Source organism: Cucumis melo, chromosome 12 (assembly GCF_025177605.1).
Source record: "Cucumis melo cultivar AY chromosome 12, USDA_Cmelo_AY_1.0, whole genome shotgun sequence".
Taxonomy (NCBI): Eukaryota; Viridiplantae; Streptophyta; class Magnoliopsida; order Cucurbitales; family Cucurbitaceae; genus Cucumis; species Cucumis melo.
The window spans coordinates 25,831,862-25,853,341 of NC_066868.1; the positions used below are offsets into that span (position 1 = coordinate 25,831,862).

The 21,480-nt window shown below is 29.0% G+C and overlaps 2 protein-coding genes across 2 annotated transcripts; both read left to right on the forward strand.

Annotated features, from left to right (window-relative positions):
- Window positions 1-2,483, forward strand: LOC103483993 (probable pectate lyase 22). Its single transcript, XM_008440883.3, has 4 exons — window positions 1-182; window positions 294-1,040; window positions 1,138-1,276; window positions 1,821-2,483. The coding sequence occupies exons 1-4, from the start codon at window positions 55-57 to the stop codon at window positions 2,040-2,042; spliced, it is 1,236 nt and encodes a 411-aa protein (XP_008439105.1). The 5' UTR covers window positions 1-54; the 3' UTR covers window positions 2,043-2,483.
- A 10,902-nt stretch (window positions 2,484-13,385) lies between these two features.
- Window positions 13,386-15,614, forward strand: LOC103484003 (BTB/POZ and TAZ domain-containing protein 1-like). The gene is made up of 4 exons (XM_008440894.3): window positions 13,386-13,639; window positions 13,756-13,889; window positions 13,975-14,278; window positions 14,731-15,614. The coding sequence occupies exons 1-4, from the start codon at window positions 13,439-13,441 to the stop codon at window positions 15,268-15,270; spliced, it is 1,179 nt and encodes a 392-aa protein (XP_008439116.2). The 5' UTR covers window positions 13,386-13,438; the 3' UTR covers window positions 15,271-15,614.
- The last annotated feature ends 5,866 nt before the right edge of the window (window positions 15,615-21,480 follow it).

Sequence of the window (21,480 nt, forward strand, 5' to 3'; positions counted from 1 at the left end):
TTCCTCTGTTTTTTCTCACCTCACTCCTTCGTTTCCCACTCACTCACTCACAAAATGGCACCGCCTACAGTCCCTCTCTCTCTCCTTTCCCTCTTCCTCTTCTCCATTTCTCTCTCCGCCGCTCTCTCCTCCGCCCCTGCTGCCGTTTCTGACCCAGAACTCGTCGTACAAGAAGTACACAGGTAAAGAAACACACCAACATTCCATAAACTCTGTTTTTCCTTTTCCTTTTCTTTTTCTTTTTCTTTTTCTACTCTGTTTTGAAAATGTGCGTCTCGTTTTGTGTTTACCAGGAGCATAATCAATGCAACGAAGAGGAGGAATTTGGGGTATCTCTCATGTGGGACTGGAAATCCAATCGACGATTGCTGGCGGTGCGATTCCAATTGGGAGAAAAATCGTCAGAGATTAGCTGATTGTGGGATCGGTTTCGGCAAAAACGCCATCGGCGGTCGAGACGGCAAAATCTACGTCGTTACTGACGCCGGTGACGACGACCCCGTCAACCCCAAACCAGGAACTCTCCGTTACGCCGTCATCCAAGACGAACCCCTTTGGATCATCTTCGCTCGCGACATGGTCATTCGATTGAAAGAGGAACTGATTATGAATTCCTTCAAGACCATAGACGGCCGTGGCGCTAGTGTCCATATCGCCGGTGGGCCTTGCATTACGATTCAGTACGTGACGAACATTATAATCCATGGTCTCAACATTCACGACTGTAAACCAGGGGGAAACACAGATGTGAGAGATTCCCCTCGACATTTTGGATTCAGAACCATATCGGACGGTGACGGCGTTTCAATCTTCGGCGGAAGCCATGTTTGGGTCGATCATTGCTCTTTATCAAACTGCAATGACGGGTTAATCGACGCGATTCATGGGTCTACAGCGATTACGATTTCGAACAATTACATGACGCATCATGATAAAGTGATGTTGTTGGGGCATAGCGATTCGTATACTCAGGACAAGAATATGCAAGTCACCATTGCTTTTAATCACTTTGGTGAAGGTCTTGTTCAAAGAATGCCCAGGTAAAAATAGGAATCAAATATTTCATTTCATATTCTCTGTGTTTTGGTTGTTTGAAATTGAAATTGAAATTGGAATTGGGGGGTTTTGGTTTTGCAGATGCAGACATGGGTATTTTCATGTGGTGAACAATGACTATACACATTGGGAAATGTACGCCATTGGAGGAAGTGCTGCTCCAACCATCAACAGTCAAGGGAACAGATTTGTTGCTCCAAATGACAGATTCAGCAAAGAGGTAAGAACTTAAACAATTAAAAAAAAAAAAAAAAAAAATACACGATACCTTTTCTTTTAGTTGGTTGGTTTTTGTGTTCGTTTGATATTTTTCTAAAACTTGTTTGACGAACCCTCAAGCTTTTTGTTAAATTGCAAAGTAGGTCCCTATATTTTGAAGAAAACTAAACTTTAACACTTGTAGCAATTTTGATAAATCTTCAACGAGAAGTTTTTATATGAAAATTTTATTAAACATAGGACAATAAGTTTAACTTTTTGTTCAATTCTTCATAAACTTTTTAAAATTACACTTGATTTAATTTTTAAAAAAATCTCAACTTAAATATCAAATGAACTCAATTTGACTCCAAGGGGTTGGAGTAGACTTACAACAAGAAAATATCGACAGTGTATAAACCTATGTGGAAATGTGCAAATAGGAAAGAGTTGAAGGACTAAAAGTTGAGGGGCTAAGTTAGCAATTTTATTGTTTGACGGGATGGACAAAAAGTAAGTATTATATTGTGGAATTGCGATCTTTATGGGATATTGGGGAATGGCAGGTGACAAAATACGAGGATGCACCAGAGAGTGAGTGGAAGAATTGGCATTGGAGGTCTGAAGGAGATCTGATGTTAAACGGGGCGTTTTTCACGTCCTCAGGAGCCGGAGCATCATCCAGTTATGCAAGAGCGTCGAGCTTAGGAGCGAGACCATCGTCGCTCGTCGGTACAATTACGACCAATGCAGGTGCACTGAACTGCAGAAAGGGCTCCCGCTGCTGATTATTATTACTACCCCTACCCAAAATTGAAATTTGAAAAACTGAAAAGTCTAGTAGGTAATTCTAGTTGGGTTGGTCGGTTGATTTTCTTAAAAAGTTTAAAATTGTTGATTTTATGAAAATGGTAATTGAGGGGAAATCAGTAGAAAATGGAGGGAAAGTAAGAGAGGAAAGAAAGAAAAAGAGAGCTAAGAAAGGAGACTGAACCAATAGGGGTCAGTCAATCTGCTTCTATCATTATATCTTTTTTAGCTTTTCTTTTTCTTTTTCTTTTTCTCCTTCCATTTTCTTTTATTTTTGGTTTTTTGGGTTGTTTTTATAATTATTACAACGTACAACCTCCGCATGTAATTCTTGAAACCATAGGGGCTTTCCTTTTAAGAACCCCTCAAATGGTTTCAAATCAAGTCAAGTGCAGAAGTGTTGATATTTCTTATACTAATTCCTCTATCTTTGCTTTTATTTTACATTTTCGTGTTCTTTTTGTTTAATAAGTATTAAATATAATATGTTTTCATTCATTTTAATTAATACAATATTGGGGCCATAAAGAGAGCAAAAGAGTGGAATTTAATATTAATTTGGTTATGGAGGAGAGTGGAAAAAGTGAAAATAAAAGGGAAGAATTTTAATAACGACAATTTCGGTAAAAAGACAAAAGAAGCCACTGCTTCTCATGTGCAAATTTACTTTGATGTTTCGCCTACTTTTGACCACTCACATTACTACATCTATTCAATTTTTTTAGGCGCTATTCAATGAGGTTAATGGATGCTTTTCTTTTCAATTACTCCTTTTAATTGAATGAACATTCAAGAATAATGTCACTTCATACTATTATTTATTTATTATTACCTTTGATCTAAAAATTTAGACCAACAAATGCATTTAACATTTGAATTTATTTCAACGAAACGAATAAAATAATATGTAGAAGATAAGACCTACGTATCGATATAGTGTATGTCACACACTTTGATACTTAAATTAGAGAGTGTGAAAGTTAAAAATTTGAAGGTAAGATTCAATTTTAAGTTATCATATATAAACTATATTGATGTAATTGCAGAGCAAGTTGTCCTAGATTTTTCCCTTTTCTATGTGAAATTCTCAGACTTGAGGGTATGTTTTGTGTAAAAATTGAGCTCCTCGAGTCAAGGCCAATATCGAATTGGTCCCAAAGGTCCAACTAACTCCCTTCCCTTGACTTTTCATGATCGTGTCTTGACCTCGGTTAGGCTTCCTTTTGTCCTTATTGATTATATTGATCTAAAAATCACACATACCATTGTTATAATTTAAAAATTAACAGTTTAGGCAGAAGATTAAATCATCAACATTTGAGATGTTAATTAGTACGTAATCCATCACGAAATTGGCATTTTAATAGTAAACTAAGCATTTATGAAATGAAATAGTCACACTATATTTACACTTGTTTATAGAAAAAATTGTAATAGATCATTTCACTTTTTAAGATAGGCTCTATCAATATCTACCAACATATTACGAAAAAATTTTGGTATGTGATAAGACTAATCATCTTAATTTTTTTCCTTCACAATAAACGGAGGGAAGAAACCAAAATCTAATCTAAACCATCAAAGATTTATGTAATTAAACTATACTTAAATGTAACTACACCCTTTTACGTCAAAAGCAAGAGGTTTCCACTATCTTCTTTTCTTCTCTCCGAAAAGGTTTCCACTAAAACTTACTTTCACAAAATTTCATTTGAATTGACTTCAAGTATATGGATGGACTTTATACACCCAATTTCAATATATATATATATATATAGTACAAAAGTTCAACCATGTTAAATTACGACCGGGGATCAAGGATGAGCTAAAGTCAAATTTTACAAAATCTAGTAAAAATCTCAAATTGAATGAGTTTAAGAAATGAGTCGATTAGTCATCTACCTTCAACAACAATAATAAAAAAAACACACAAATTTATTTAATATAAGGCAATTTTAGTTGATTTTGTGCATTAAAAGTGAGAACAGTAGTATTTATTTGGTTTTTGTCGGCAGATATTTTTTTAAGATATATTTTGAATTCTTCCCAATTGAGAACTAAAAACATATTTCTTTATTAAAAGAAAAAAAAAATTCGTAATTTGGATGGGAAAGAAGTTCAATCATGGCTCAAATATTAAGTTCTATCTAAACTTACTTACATATAATATATTATAGTAGATTACCTTCCAAATATATGGGTAATGATTCAGGACTTACAAACATTTAAATCATTAAACATTTGTACATATATTTTGAAAGATGATAAAATGAACTTAAAATGTCTTAACTATTGAAACGATTGTTCAAATTAGGTGCTGACACATCAAAAGATATAAAACCATTTTGATTACCGAACGTTTTTCGATAGATATTCAGAAGTTCATAACTCAAATAACTAGTTAAGTTTGTATTTATGGGACCAACCAACTAAAAACTAAGTAGATATCGAAGAAAAAGGAGGAAAGAACAGAGGAGAACAGAGGAAAGCATAGGCAAAAAGGCAAAGCACATGGCATTAGAAGAAGAAGTGGGTATGGTGGGTATATGTAATGTATACATCTAAAATTTTGGGTCAAAAAGTTTGAATTATTTGGTGTATTGTCTTTTTAAAATTTTTTTGTTGAATGTATACATAAATATAAATACATAGATGAATGATGGGTCTTTTTTTTTTTTTTTTTTTTTTAAAAAAACATTAATTGAGAGTTTCAAAAAACAGGTCATGTTTATTGCTAAAGCACATGCTACCATTTATGTCTTGAAGTCACTCTCACATTTCCATTTTACCCCTTCAAATCAAACTCTTCATTATTATGCTTTTGGCCCCTGCACTTTTCTTTTTGCTACACTGCCCTTTTGACTATGCTGCTCTGTTACAAACCCAACTATTCCATTGAAGGATTTTAATGTCACTGCCAAGTGCTACTTTTGTAACTATTATATTTTATGGTAAGGTTGTGTTCTGTCTTTCGATTTTTTTTATCGTGTAGTTTCATGAGAAAGTAGACGTTTGAAATGAAAGTGTTAAGGTCCAAAGTTTGTGTCATGTACAATTTTATTTTCACTTGGAAGTTTGTAATATTGTTTGTTTAATCGAAAAAAATCTTGGATTAGTTATGGTTACGACCATAATTTGTCAACTTCGATGTAGGTAAGGGATGTTGAACAAAAAAATCAGTGATTTGAATCTCCCACTTTTGTTATTGGAAAAGAACAAGAAGAAGAGTGCAAACTCTAGCTTCGTCTTGGCCTATTTCTTGAATTGCTAATCAGTTATGATAGATGTAGGATCACATTTTTCTTAATTCTTCGTACTAATTAATATGTAAATTAGGTCTTATCGTCGATAACAAACTCTTTCGTTTCAATGTAGGGTGAATTCTTTTCGAATTTTAAATATATGGAAACATTAGGCATGCTTCAATTGACAAATTTGCAAATAACTTTAGTTGTTTTGTTCATGGTGAGATTGTTAGTTAATTTTTCAAGAGAGTGAAACATATGGAGATGGAGATAATTAGGAATTTTTTAGAGCAAAATTAGGATTTTAGAGATGCAAATTAGGACAGACATTTAATGCAAAAGTGGGCAACTTTTTAACCCTAAATAATGCCTAAATCAACTCATAAATGTTTGTGCTTAGACACTTAGTTAGGCTATCAATTATATCACTTCAATCCTTACAATATATCAAACTAAAAACAAATAAAAGAATTGTTAAAAGCAAAAACAAAAAGGGGTAGCAAAATACAACAATCAAATTTCAATCAGACAATTGTTTGCAATATATATATATTAAAAAAATTTGATGGTTTTATATTCATTTAATTTTCAATTTCATTAGGTTGTTTGTTTTTGTGTTAAAATTAGAATGAGAGCTTTAAAGAGATATTAGCTATAGAAGGTATGTCTAACCATGGACTTACTATTTATAATTTTGGAATGTTTGCTTTATTAGAAAATACTAATAGAAGGAAACATAATTTATTTCTGTTATATATAATAATTGAAAGTGATATATACTCCCTAAAATTCCAAGAAAATCAAAATTAGAACAACTATTTAATTAGATTACAAATTTCTAATATTTAGGATATAAACTAAAAGAAAAAATTATCTTATATATAGTTGGATAATTACGACAAATAAAAGAGCACATGTTCTATTCTTTCACGTTTGTGTATCAAGTTAATTATAATGTTTTGAGTTGAGAAATGAAATGGAATAGAACGTGGTATATGTCAGTGACTCAACTCAACTCATAGAAGATTAAGTTAAAAGGGGTTTTGATGGAGATTGGTTGGGAATACAAGTGGGGAGTGAATGAGTGGAAAAATAGTTGTTGTTTAAGGGAGAAGAGGGCATAGAGGATTAAGACACCATTTAGATTAGACCTTCAGCTTCACAAAACCAAAACTCACACCCCATGTGCTATTCTTTTTATTTGGCTTCTACCCCACTTTTGATCTTAACATTTCATCTAAATCAATAATTCCTTCACTTTTTCTTATTTTCTTTCTTAAATCATATATATATATATATATATATATATATATATATATATATATATATATATATATATATATATATATATATATATATATATATATATATATATTTCTTTTTCCATCTCTAGGTCTTAAGTCTAATTAGGTATTTTTATTCATTTTTTTCTAAAATATATATTGGTTCGAATTTTAAAATTGGAACACACTAATCTCTTATACTAGTAAAATTGGAATAAAATAAATAATGATGTTTTGAAGTGTATTTTAAATAACGTTTCTTTTTTATTTGATATTTTTTTTCTCATGATTGCTGCAAAATAAATTCCTTGTTTTTATATTTACATAAATAAATAAAATTTAATTAATCACATGATCAAATAACACTTAAACTAATTTCATTAACTAATAACTTTCAACATTGAATCGAACCAAATACTTTATCGGGTTAGTTGAGCTAAACTTTTGTTAAGATAAATTATAAATTTTAAACAAATTTTCTATATGTTTCTTTGATTCTTTTCTTATAAATCAAGCTACGCAAATTTATTGTTTAATTCCCAAAAAAAACTATTTGATTCTACATTATTTAGTTGCTAAAATATTCCCAAAACTTTGCTGTATAACTAAGTGACCATAATATTAGATTCTACACTATTTTGGCAAGTGGGTCAAGTTGGTTGATTAATTTCAACAATATATTCTTAACTTTTGTGAAGGTAGCATAGTTAAAATTTCCATAGGTAGTTGGTATTAATTTTGATTAGGTAATTACTTTTCTAACAAAGATGATGTAATTTGCACAAGCAACAACAAAAGTAGCTGAAAAATGTTTGGTACTGTGATGATCTACTAATTTATGAAATATTTATCGGATGAACTCCACACAATTTTCGGCAACTTCTTAGGTAACCCACAGTAAACGAAGGTAGTATAGAAAATTTCTTCAAAATTTTGGGTAATTTTTATGATTTCAATAAAATGTGGGGCAGCTTTTAGATTTCTATTTGAAGAAATCTCGCAGTAAATGATGCCCAAACCTATGGAAGCCTTTTTTGGTCATCACTAATTATAACCTAATTAGCTACTCTTTGAATTTTGGAACATTCATCCAAATTATGATCTTAATCATTTCTCACAAATTACAACCATAAAATCAATACTATAGATATGTTTTAGCTAGTCATATTGATATTGATATTTATGTGTTTAGTTTAAAAATAATTTTCATAAGAAAAATAAATCAACATAGCTCGACTCAACGTCTTTATATCGAGAATATAAGAGATATCCTAAAAAGTACGTTATTTTCAATGTGTTTTTAGTTTTTAGATTTTGACTATGAATTTATTTTTTGATTGTGAGGTTTTAAAATGTTACATTTTTATCTTTAATATTTAATTTAATTTAGATTTGGTTCTTGAGCTTAAAAAAATCATTTTTATTTCATTTTTGTCTATAAGATTAGATTTACACTTTTCACTCTGATTCTTGGTTTGGTGTTAATTAATTAATTTTAAAATGATGGCTATGTTTTGAGAAATTTTGCTCAGAAGCCCAATAAAGCGAAGTTGTCTAATGATATGGGCCGTTGATAATGCGCACTTCATGTTCGTCTTTTGGGCCTAATTGGATATTTTGTTTGGGCCTATTGGGTTCGAGTAAAAAGACATCCACGAGTGTAACATCTGATCTGCCTGAGCCTTTCTTTTAGTCCGAAACCTTTATTTTCCCTTTAGGCTAAGGAGAGAGATTGCATTTTTTTTAGAACTTTCATTTGAAATTTCATTCCTTTAGGCTAATGGGGTTGAGATTTGAAATTTCAGTTCGATTTAAATATCCTCATTTTATTTTATTTTAGTTTCATCGTTAGTCTCCATTTGATTGCTTAATATTTCTTTTCCTTTTAGGTATAAAATGAAATCATTATTATTTTCACTTAGATTTTCTTATGAAAGAGAATGTTTGTTCGGTTGTATTAAAGGATAATTATTATAAAGTACTACTATTAATCACCCTAAATTAATATATATTTTTTCAATTTTGTATTTTAAAATTACCTTTATCGTCAAGTTCTTTTCTAGAAAAATGAATGATTGATCTAATTGATCGTCAGAGTTAATGGTTAGGAGATTTAATAGATGCAATGAACTATTATTGGTGGTTGTTGCCGATGCGTTGTTAATTGTGGTTATTGAAGGTTGTAGCCCACACTATCTTAAGTGGTGGTCGTTGAAATTGGTGACAAATTTTTTTATCAAAATAAGTATTCAATAGAGATTTGGCAGTTGAGATGGTCGAAAAATGATAGTTAGTGTTGTAGTTAATCGCAAACATGATGGAAGTGAGGTAGATGGTTAGTTAAGGTTTTTGATAATTTTATACATTAGACAAATTAGAAATTAAAAGAGGTTATTTATTAACTACCCAAAAAAAGAAACATCATTTTTCTAAAACCTTGACTTCATGTGTTTCTTTCAAACTAACTTATTTATTCAATTCATATTTAAACAAATATATTTTAATTTTTTTAAATATTATTTTTATAAAGATACACTTCAAAAAATTAAACAAAACACATCTTAGGTTGTTGACTTTTTTGTAAACATATATATTTACCTTAATTATGTCTTTTTTGCATGAAATCATTAATATTATTCAATGAAATTTGATAAAAAAAAAAAACTTTAAACTATATAAAGATTTATGTGTTTACCCATGGATTTAGTATAGATATAGAGCTCGAACCCCTCTCAACTTTATTGTCTTTATATAATATATAAAATGAAAACTATTTAATTTTTAATATTTGTAGGTAGTTAATCCCCTTTGATCTCAAGTTTGAATCTTACTTACTTATGTAAGTTATTTTCTAGGTTTTTCTTTTTTCTCTAAATTACAATCCTTTGATTTCCATCTAAGAAATAAAGTCCACCGTCAATAAAATTTCTAGATCTGCCACTATGTGTTAAACCTAGTTTTTCTTTAGTATATAAACTAATTAAAATGATTGAGTGAGAGAATATTAAAACAAAGGTTGAAAAATAACCCATATATCAACCAATAATCTTTTTTGGACATTAATCAACCAAAAGATAACCACCCAAACACTCCAAATTTAAATTTAAATATGTTCTAAGGTCAGAAAATAGAAGATTTGAATATAACCAACAAATCAAATAATTTTGAAAAGCTAAAATGTCACCCAATTTCCCATACTAAAAGAAAGAAGAACACACAATACCACTTAGACAAGCAATCTCCTCAATTATTAAAAACCAAACACCTACACAAATCTCCATCATAATAATAATAATAATAATAATAATAATAATTGATATTTTCAAATTTAACGTAATAGATCAAATAAATTTTATCGATGATAGAAACTAATGAAAACTTCTATCATTATCTATAATTTGTTAACGTCTATCAATACACGTTGATAAAAACTTATCAATACTTATTAATATCTATCATCGTTAGAATATGAAATTTTATTATTCTTTTTAAATATTTATACAACCATTTTTCTAATAATTATTTCTTTTTAATCATCTAAAGTTATTGACAGACATGCATACATATATACATAATTTTTTTTCTACAAGATAGAAAAAAAAAATCAAATTCTTGACTTAGAGCTCGATATTATATAATATGTCTTATGCCACTATATTCATATTGGCGATCTTATTACCTTTATAATGCGTAAAAGAGAGTAGCATTGAATTCTAAATATTTTATCCGTTGTTCATTCATTAATTATAGGAGATTGTAATGGATTGCACTCGATTAATAAATTTTATATTAAAAAATGAATTAGAATAAGCCCTAACTAGGCAAATAAAATTCATTATCCAGAACAGTGTTCCATTTTTTTTTTTTTGAAAAATAGTTTGAATTTGAGAAACAGAGGAGGATTAGAATCAGATTTTTTTGATTAAATAATATGATCCAATGAACAGACCAAAAAGTAAAATAATAATAATAAAACGATTTGCTAACCAAACACATAAAATTTATGAAATCCCTAATATTTAAAAAGGATATATTTCCTCCCGCCCTTCGCCGATTTTACACATAACCGTCACTTAACAATGATTTAAATTATTAATCTAATTCTCCTCTACAACGCATTTTAAAATATACAAAATACTAACTTTAATTATTTTCTAATAAAATCAAAATTAATAATTTTAAAAAACCCAAAAAGGAAAAAAAATAATAAAAAAAAAAATTGTTTTTGTTTGTGGTTTCTACATAAACTAAGATCCGTGCATATCACGTGCGTGAACGTATTTTTGGCCGCACAATTTTTATTAATTATTTATTGGGTTGAAAGATGAATTTTGTTTGGCCTCACAAATTGGAAGAATTAAATAGTCTACTTCGCTTTGCACCGACCGGAAATAAATAGATTTTTTCCATGTTGACATCTGTCAACGACTTAGTTTTGGTACGGCACTCTCTCTATATATATAATATATATATTCTTCGAATGAGTACTTCGTTGATATACACACACACACTTACAATGGAGTTGGTGCAATCCAACCTCAAGTTCTCTATTTCTTACACACACAATATTATATTTTTCATATAATAGGTATACTCGAAGTTTCAAATGGGTATACTTTTAGTAAATAATATTTTAAAAACTTATTGGCATTGTTATTCTTTTTCTTTTTTCTAATAAACCAGATATGTTTTATTATTATTATTATAAAAATAAATAAAATTTCTTTTCTTTCATTTCCAAGTTGAGAAATGGAGTCCCAAACTTCAAATTTGATTATACAAATTTTGTGAGAGTTCTGAATCTAATTTAAGTTAACCATTATGTCATTCTAAAACATAGTGATTTTTGAAGTCTCCATTCTTCTATTCCTTGCAAATCCTCTTTGATGATGACTAAACTTTTGGGTGTGATTCTGCTAGTTTGAGTGAATTTGTTTCACTCCAAGCTTTCACCTACTATATATATATGTGTGTGTGTCTCTTTTCACCTCAATTCTTCCATCTCACTAGTCACTTCCATACTTATAATATTTTCTGTTGAATATAAAATTGGGTGAAGGAAGATTAAAGTTAAAATATCTAATAAGAGAAGTCATCCCGTTCCCTATATTGTGTCAAGTGGAGACTACAGTAATTTTGCTTTCATTTAATTCGTCTATATCGATATGGATAATGTCTTGTCCAAATTGTGGAAGCTTTTAAATAATGCAAACTCCAACAAATTGTTCATCTTCTCTATTATTTTAATTTAGATTCACAGATTTAACTTTATTTAATTTTAAAAATATATGAAAAATTTAAAAGAAATAAAAGGATACACGACAATAATAAACAAGTACTCAAACATATGGTTTAAAATTATTTCAAAAAACAAACCTACAAGACACGTGTCGTAGTTTGACCTGTAAACACGTGGATGGCTAGCATTGGAAACTCTTTTTTATCGGCCACGTCTGCTTAGGATATCAATAGAAGCTCAACTTGGCAATACCTATTATCTACGTGGCAAAATATCTTGCGCGTTCGTGGATAAGACCAGTCCGAACTGTCCGACAAATCCTCAAGGATCAGAACTCTCAACCAAATCCCCTAGCCACGTCATTACCCTAAATACGGCAAATTATTATTATTTTGGTATGAAAACTTTCATCTCCAGTTCACACTACAAATTCTACACCACAAACATTTGGGTGGCGGCACAAACTACCCTAATTCAACTCTACGTTTTAACACGATACTTACTACTTTACATCGTTTTCTAATCCTTCCCTAACGTATTTATTATTTATTTTTAAACTAAAATAATTTACATCTCAAATTCATATTATTATAACATAGATTAAACTAAAATCATCTACACTCTAAACACAACTAATTTGACTATAATAACTTAGTATTATAATAACAACCTCTTATCGTCAATCACATCTCCATAATTCTTGCTAATAAGTTTTCAAAGTCCACAAAATAAATATATAACAACATTGATGACATATTAAATGTTAAATTCAAATCTATTGTAATACAATTCTATTGAAAGTTATTGTTTTTTTTTTCTCTCTTAGGAACAACCAAGTAAAATTTTCTAACAAATATTATTTGGTCAACTTTCTTCCGTATTTTAATTAGTCTTCCTTCATCCCATAATCTAAACTTACTTTCAACTACATGTTTTGTTGTTTGATGACCAATTTCTTATAAATAAAGTTATTTTTGTTAGAATTAAAATGGAGGATGGAAAATGACACATTGCCTAGCTAGTTGTTAGCTAGTTATTTTGATATATATTATATGACAGGAAAAAAGGAAGCATGGTTTGTGACAAAGAAGTATTAATATATGCAAAGTTTATGTGGTTAAAACTTACATATATGCATATTTTCTTTCCAACTTGGATTGTGTCTTTTTGTATGTTGCCGTCGTACAATAATTGTAAATAGTGTCTTGACTTGTTTTCCTATAATGTCATTATCAACAAAGCTATGTTCACAATTGGACACACACATGAAAAATGTGAAGGACATACAACTTTCTTTCGTTTAATATATAGTTTAAATTAATAATGCTTATATACATCAATAATATTAATGCCTATTTGACTTCAATCTCCCAATTTTTTTGTTATATTCAAAATAAATTAATCTTATTTATTATTTATTTTGGTTTTGTTTTTTTGAAGGGATGAAAAAGAGAAACGGCCAAATTATGCGGTTGAAACGAAGGTGGGAAAATTTACAACTGTAACATTTCCATGTAATTTGGTAACTTTGTCGTGTATATATAATTCCTTTTTTCCATTCTATTTGGGGCCGAGAAACGTGCCCAAAGCTCCCTCCTTCTTTCGAAATGGAATCCACTCCTCTCACCACCTCCGTCCCTCCCACCGCCCTTCCTGACGACCTCTACTTCAACTTCCCGGCCACCGTCACCTCTGACGACTCCGCCGCCCACACCATTACTCCCTCTATATTCAGGGAGCTTCCAGAACCCGATGTTCATATCCTCGCCTCTGGCGGACTTCGAATCCCGGCGCATTCCGGCATCCTGGTAACCATATATATATATATATATATATATATATATTCCCAATCTCTCTGTTCTTTATTTCGATGTTATAGATATTCTTATGACAATGAGATTTATGAGATTTGATTTTATTGAAGGCTTCGATTTCGCCGGTTCTTGAGCATGTAATTGATCGGCCGAGGAAGAAGCGAACCGCGGAGAAAGTGATTTCGATCCTTGGAGTTCCTTCAGATGCCGTCGTTTCATTCGTTCGATTCCTCTACAGTTCTAGGTTTAAATCCTTGTTTCTTACAGATTTTGATTTTGGTTCTGGTTTTGGTTTTGATTTCTGAAAGGAGAGGGAAATTTCTTTGTAGGTGTTCGGCGGAGCATCTCGAGAAGCACGGAATTCATCTACTGGCTCTCTCGCATGTTTACATGGTGCCGCAATTGAAGGCGATGTGTACGAAAGATTTGGCTCAACGGCTAACGATCGAAAGCGTTGTGGATGTTCTGCAACTCGCGAGGCTCTGTAACGCGCCGGATCTTTATCTCAAGTGTATGAAATTCGTCGCCGATCATTTTAAATTCGTCGAGAAAACTGAAGGATGGAAGTTTATTCAAGATCATGATCCTTGGCTTGAACTCGATATTCTTCAGTTCATCGATGAAACCGAATCGGTAAAACACCATTTTCCTTATGTGATCATTATTGTTATTGTTTTTCTTCATGTTCTTGGATAGATCGATGAAATTATATTGGCGAAATTTGCAATATGAGTTTCAATTTTATAATATAGAATAATTAGATGAGTTTGGATTTGAGGAAAATTTTATTTTATGATCCTAATTCAAAAGGCTAACCTGTTTTCGATCGCTAAAGTTTATTTGTTCTTATTCGGGTTTGTTTTGTTTTCAAATTATTGTTGCGTTGTTGGTCGGTTTCCTTCCTCACATTTTGCGTGACTTAGGAATCATATCGTTTCCATTGGAAAATATAATAAAAATACTATTTTTACACATAAATCTTTTTACATTAAAATTATTGGATTTTTGTAGCATTTTTATACAATTATTAATTAATGTAACAATTGAATTATTAAATAACATATTGCTTATATTGAAAAATGTAGAGGAAACAGAGGAACCGGAGGATAAGAAAAGAGAGGAAGTTATATCTAGAGCTACACGAAGCAATGGAGTGTTTAGAACACATATGTTCGGAAGGTTGCACCATTGTTGGACCTTCCAACGTGGATCCAAAGAAGGAGAGAGAACCCTGTAGTCACTACTCAACGTGTCATGGTCTCCAGCTTCTGATCAAACACTTCGCCACGTGTAAGAAACGAACCAACAGCGTAGGATGTGGGCGGTGTAAGCGCATGTGGCAGCTCCTAAAGCTCCACTCCTCCATATGCGACCACTCCGAGTGCTGCAAAGTCCCTCTTTGCCGGAAGTTCAAACAGAGGTCGTCGACGTCGCCGGACGAAAACAACAAGCGGAAGGACGACGCACAGTGGAAAATGCTTGTTCGAAAAGTGGTTTCCGCAAAAGCAATTTCTTCTTTGTCTTTGACTAATAAGAAGCTGTCGGATTTGGAGGAGGATAGGATGATTGGACACCGTGGGATTGGGAGCTTTAGGTTACAATCGGTTCGACGGTACAGGTCATGAGTATCATGATTCAAAGGTATATTCATGGCGTTGTGCAAAAATGTGTGTTTTTGGGAATGGGGTGGTGAAAAACTGGAAACAGGGGAATGTTTGATTTGTAAATTGTTGTTTTTTTTTTCTTTCTATTTTTTTTGTTGGTTTGGAGCAGTTTTCTTTCTTTTTTTTTTCTTTTTTTTTTTTTTTGGGAGTAGATGAAGGTTTATTATAATGCATGAATGAATGAATGCATTGTAAAAAAGAAAAGGAAAAAAAAAAAAAGGTAATTACTCTTAGAAAGAAAGGATGTAAAAATCTTAAATCTGTGTACCTCCTCCATCCATATATGCTAAAAATCATTGTTTCTACTTCTATATGTTAATTTTTTGTGTGTAGAGATTTATTTAACTCATATATGTATATATTATATTTGACTTGACTTTCCATCTTGTGTTAATAAGTCAACATTCTAGGAAGAAGTTTACATAAAGTCAATTTATTGGTTTAGTTTGATTCAAATTTTAATTTTGGATTTACTCTCTTTTAGGAAACATTTTAAACATAGAGGAGATTGTAGTTTTTTATCATTTATTTTTCAACTAACGATTTATACTTGAGCTAGTAGATTTTATAAATCATAAGTATATTTTATCTAAATCAATTTTTATCATTGAAGGTAAACTTTGTCTACAACATTAATGTATTAATTTTCATCATCTTTAGCATTTAAGTTCATTAAATTTGATTGTCTAATTAAACTTATTAAATGAATGTTGCAATTTTATTATCTATTTCATTCTTACTAACGTAGCTACAAATGTAAATCATCCAATAAAGGATTTACCTAAACTCATGATTTTCAATAATAATAATAATAAAAAAAAAGGGTCCTATAGTCTTATGTATTATTTTTTTTTCTCTCTTATAAAATTTCTATAGACATAATGATGCCAAAATCTAGACAGAGTAGTGTTGTAAATATTTGTTTTTACGAGAAGAACAGGACCTACATATATGAAAAATCATAACTATAATTATTTGTTATCTTATTTCTTCATTCTTTAATGATCATGGTAACTATAAGTGAACAAAACTGTTTTGCTAAATTTGGAAAAAAAATCAAATAAAAACTTAATAGAAAATATAAATTACAACATTATTATTTTTCTTTTTTTGAAAAAACTTTAATGCTGAGACAACATATACTTTTCTTCAAAATTTAGAATCCAACTTGATAAAATTGAAAGTTGAGAGCAACTATCCATACAATTAATTAGAAAAGTTTAAGAAGAAATACTAACATAACTAATTCCAAAGATTCAAATATTTAAATTTTAATGAAGTTCTATTGGAACAAATGGAGGTATTTTAAAAAATATAACAAATCATCAAAATATTTAGAACAATTAAAAGCCCACAGTCCCACAATGAAAAATACAAAAAAAATGTTCCGTTAACAACGCACGTAATATATTTGATATATGATTGTTTATAGAGGTTTTGATATACGATCGTTTAGATTTGGTCGTTTAGATTTTAAACCAAATCTAAACGATTTATTTTTTCAATTCAATCCTTGAGGTTAATTTAATTTGGTTACACATTAAGATTTGGTTATTTAGTTTTGGCTAAAGGATTTTTTTTCAAATTCTTTTGCTTTTACATTTGTTTACACGATTGTTTATTTTTTCAAGATTTTTTTGTACAGCTAAACGATTTTTTTATAATTATTTTGATTTTTCATCTAAACGATGTAAAGAAAAGTGGAGAAAAAGAAGGAAGACGATGTAAGAAAATTGGAACGAAAAAGAAAAAGAATGAGAAAAAAAAGATTTTGTTACCCAAATCTAAACGACATAAAAAAGAGAAAAGAAGAAAAACGATAAAAAAGAAATTACCGAAAAAAAGTGTAAAAGAAGAAAGACGATAAAAAAAAACGATAGAAAAAAAAAGAAAAAAAAATAAAATGACAATAAAAAATATTTAAAAATAACTAACTTTATAAGCTTTTAAGCTTTTTTAGACGTACGATAAATAGTTTAATAGTTTATTATATTTACGGAAATTTCTCTAATATAACTATTTTTTAAAAATGCTGAAATATGTTTTGATAATTGAGATATTATTGTTGTTTTCTTCCAATGATTAAAGTTGGGAAATAATAAAATTGGAGCAAAGGCAACCTCAGAAATGGCAATCACCTTTACCAACTCTTTTAACAAAATATCTTCCAATCTGTCCCCTCAAACCCTTCAACCCTTTGGCTGCTTTCGCCCTTTTCTACAAACCAAAATTTTACCCCCTCTTTGTTTGTTTGTTTGTTGTGCTTTCACATTTGTTAAAATTTTCAAATTTCCTTTTTACCTCTAATCTTTAGTTAGACAAGATACCCACAAATATTAATAAGACATTAACGTCCATGAATATTTTAAAAAAAAATTATAAAAATTATATAATATTTTTATCATATTCACAGTGCTAACATTTTATTTGTTTCATAAATCTTTTTCTATGATAGGATGAAAATGTTGATATTTTTATTTACATGGATGTGAAACTCATTAAATGTGTAAGTATAAATGAAAATTTAATAAGACGAACCTATTGTGTTCCATTTAAGTTTAAGTTACTTTTTGATCTCTTTTGGAAAAAGACAAGACATAATTTGAATTTCCCAGAATTTTGGATTCCTTAAACAACTATTCTTTTTAATTTTAATTTTTTTTTTAATCTTTTCTCTTTTCTCTTTGCTGTCAATTTGACGTTTATGTTCTTCCACCAAAAAAGAATAAATAGGTTTTGATCCATCGTTTTCATGTTTTGTAGTATAAGACAAAAAAAAAAGAAAAGAAAAGAGAAATCAAAATATAATCATTTACATTGCCATTAATGCAATTTAAATAAATATCTTGCATAGTAAAAACCAAACGGTGTCGTCTTAGGTAGAGAATAATAATGCATTTTGTTGGTTTATATATTTATGACTTTTTGAATTTGGTTGCAATAAGATGCAGAATTGTGACATTCAACGACAGTTCTGTCTCCTTGTAAGATATTAAATGAACTACTTTGCGTCCTAATTCATCTGTCCAGGTGTCATTGTTTTCTTATGCGACAATATAATTATCTTCATAATTATAAACAATGATATAGTTAAAAGTACAGTAACTTTGATTAAATCATTGAAAGTTAAAAATTAATTTAAATTGTAAAAAGAGATCGTAGAGAAGTGTGAAATCCAACATTTGTTTTAGAGTGATTTGAAAGATGGTAGTGTTATGATTTTCTTTGCCCATTTGCAGGTTTGTTAGATATTTGAAGAATAAGCATATGCTTTTTTTCTTAATCGGTTTTCATGGTGAATTTCTTTTAGTTTCGTAATTGTATTACTTAATTGTTTTAATTTTTTTAACCATTTCAAAGTGGCTCCTGTCTTATATAAAAGAAGAATATAGGACGGTTTCGATTTTTTTTTTGAATCCAAAGATATGGTTTTGTAGAATATGTCAATAAATTGTAAAATCTATTTCATAAATGAAAGTTGAGACAACTGTCTCTTTATGATGATTGAGGTTCACTACACATTATCCCTTTATTTGAATTTTAGTGTAATATTACCGATTGAGATAAAGATTTGGTTCATATGAGTTGAATGAAAATGATTTTGATGTTGATATATTAACAATGTATTTTTTTTTTATTTAATCTCTTTTGATGCCACATGTCACCTATGGAGTTAAAAATATCTACTAAGAGAAAAATATCATGTAATCAAGTGTTATATTGATGTGATTTTTTTAGGATAAAGTCTAAAATCTCTTATGTATTTAATTTCATTCCAATTGTGAACAAAAAAATTGTATAGTTGCTACGTAAATGTATTCTTTGCGTACGGATAGAAGTACTAATCACAATAACTTCAACACAAAACTTACATATAATTCAAAGTTTAATATATGGAAACAGTATATGTACAAGATTAATTTTGTATCTAATAGATTTTTATATATTTTATTTAAGAAATTTTAGTAGATCTCTTGTAGTTTAAAAAACATAAAATAATATTGAATATTATCTTAGACACAAAATTTAAATTTACGTTTATTAGTACAACATTTTAAGTTTGTATTTAATGTATTATTGGATTGTTTTAAAAAGTAATGTATTGATTTGCTACAAAATTGAAAATTTGAAGTCCAGTTAGATACAAAATATAAGGGAGTAAACTTGTAATTAAATATGGGTGATTGCCTATTGATAGTTTGTGCATGTGAGGGTTGATTAAAAAATTGGTAAAATTTTCAAAACGAGCTTGATTTAATGGTATCGATATAACCTTTATTTTTACGGTCGAAGGTCTAATTCTCTATCTGTCCTTAAAAAAGAAGGTTGATGTTTGTTGATGTTTTTTTCTTGATTTTTCCATCATTTGAAATTGAAAACATAATTGGAGTAAGAATCTCAAAGTCTTTTCGGTACTTATTAATAAATAATCACAATCATAGCAATCATAATCAAAATATTAACATATATAACAATATTTAAAAAAAATTACAAATATAACAAAGTCTACCAACGATAAACTTCTATCGCTAGGATTTATTAGTGATAAACTATATTGTTGATGATTTATGATTGATAGATTTTGTTATATTTATAGTTTTATTAAAATGTTAGCTATAAACTAAATTATTATCCCTGAAATTGATAACCATTAAAATTATTTGTATTAATATTTTTGAGGCTGCAAAATTGTATTGATACTTCGATATTATTTTATTAGAAAGACTACTCAACAAAAATACAAAATTAAATCTTTTAAATGTCTCTTTTGCATTAATTATTTTCACTAACCTTTGTTGATGAAATAATTAAATTTGTGCACAACTCTTTAGTAACAAACTGCTCTCTTGAAATATATATTTTTTTCAAAAAAAAAAAAAAAAAGAAGAAGAAAGAAAAAGAAAATTCTTTTTGGGCTAAACTAAAAAAAATAATTGAAAATTTAAAAAATATTCAGAAACTTTGATTCAAAATATCTTACGATTCGTTTTGGATGGTTGTTTAACAAATATTCCTAAACTATTGAAAAGTTTCAAACATAATCAATTTTCTCACCAACTAATATCAAAATCAAAATTTTAATTTAAAATCATAGCTTTAAATTTATCTGACTATGAACACATAATGATAGATAACAAATATAACCAATCTCAATAGTTATTGTTGTAATTAACATACAGTTAATTGTCAAATAAAAAAAAATGTATTTGACTATTAACACATAGTGATAAATCTATCGGTACGAGAATTTCTTTTATTTGACTAGTTATTATTTTAGTATGTTTTAAGGATAATATTTATAAACTTATTGAGATTTTGTGGAATTTTATGTTTTAACCAAAGAAAATCTTGAAAATGTTTATTAATATATCGAAGTCTTAACTTTACAAAATTTCGATTTTGATAAATATTCTGAAAAATTATAAAAGTAACATATTCAAAAAAAATATTTTTAAATGAGTAAATAAATGTTTTATTATTTTTAAATAAGTAAACACATCTATTATTAATATCAGCATCAAATATTTAGTGTTTTAAATTTTTTGATTTTTCTACAATGTAATGGAAATATCGAAGACATGAAAACTTGAGAATATTGATAGAAATACTCACATATGAGTTAGTCGAGACTTTACTGGAAATAGATATTATAAAGGTTATAAGCATTTGGATAGAAATGGTATATTGATTATATATCTTCCATATTTGTGATCTATTATTAATAAACTGTTTTTGTTCTCTATTTGGAATGATTTTTCCAGTATCTTTCATTTTCAATCTTTAGTATTTTTTTTTATTTAACTTTTAAGACTAAGATTAATCAACAATATGACAATATTTTAATTTTTTAAATTATTTATATTAACACAAATATGGCATCATAATACTAAACCCTATTCTTCCTCTCACTATGATTTTGATCAAGTGATATCATTTAAAGAGGTTAATAATCATATAGCCAATGAGAGTTCTAATAATAATGTATAATTACGAAGCATTATTATGTAACCAATACTTTACCAACTGTTCTATGTCTATTGAGAAGCCATATTGTTCTTTCTTCTCAAATTATTTTTCTTTCTTCTCACTAACAAACTTATGTCTATGGGTCATATTTATAATAATGAAAATCTTTTTATTAACCTCTTTAAATATTTTTGAAAATTACCT

Coding starts and splice junctions, on each gene's coding strand:
- LOC103484003 (XM_008440894.3), top strand. CDS start 13,439: ATGGAATCCACTCCTCTCACCACCTCCGTCCCTCCCACCGCCCTTCCT. Junction 13,640..13,755: donor CGGCGCATTCCGGCATCCTG/GTAACCATATAT, acceptor ATTTTATTGAAG/GCTTCGATTTCGCCGGTTCT. Junction 13,890..13,974: donor CGATTCCTCTACAGTTCTAG/GTTTAAATCCTT, acceptor ATTTCTTTGTAG/GTGTTCGGCGGAGCATCTCG.
- LOC103483993 (XM_008440883.3), top strand. CDS start 55: ATGGCACCGCCTACAGTCCCTCTCTCTCTCCTTTCCCTCTTCCTCTTC. Junction 1,041..1,137: donor CTTGTTCAAAGAATGCCCAG/GTAAAAATAGGA, acceptor TTGGTTTTGCAG/ATGCAGACATGGGTATTTTC. Junction 1,277..1,820: donor ATGACAGATTCAGCAAAGAG/GTAAGAACTTAA, acceptor GGGGAATGGCAG/GTGACAAAATACGAGGATGC.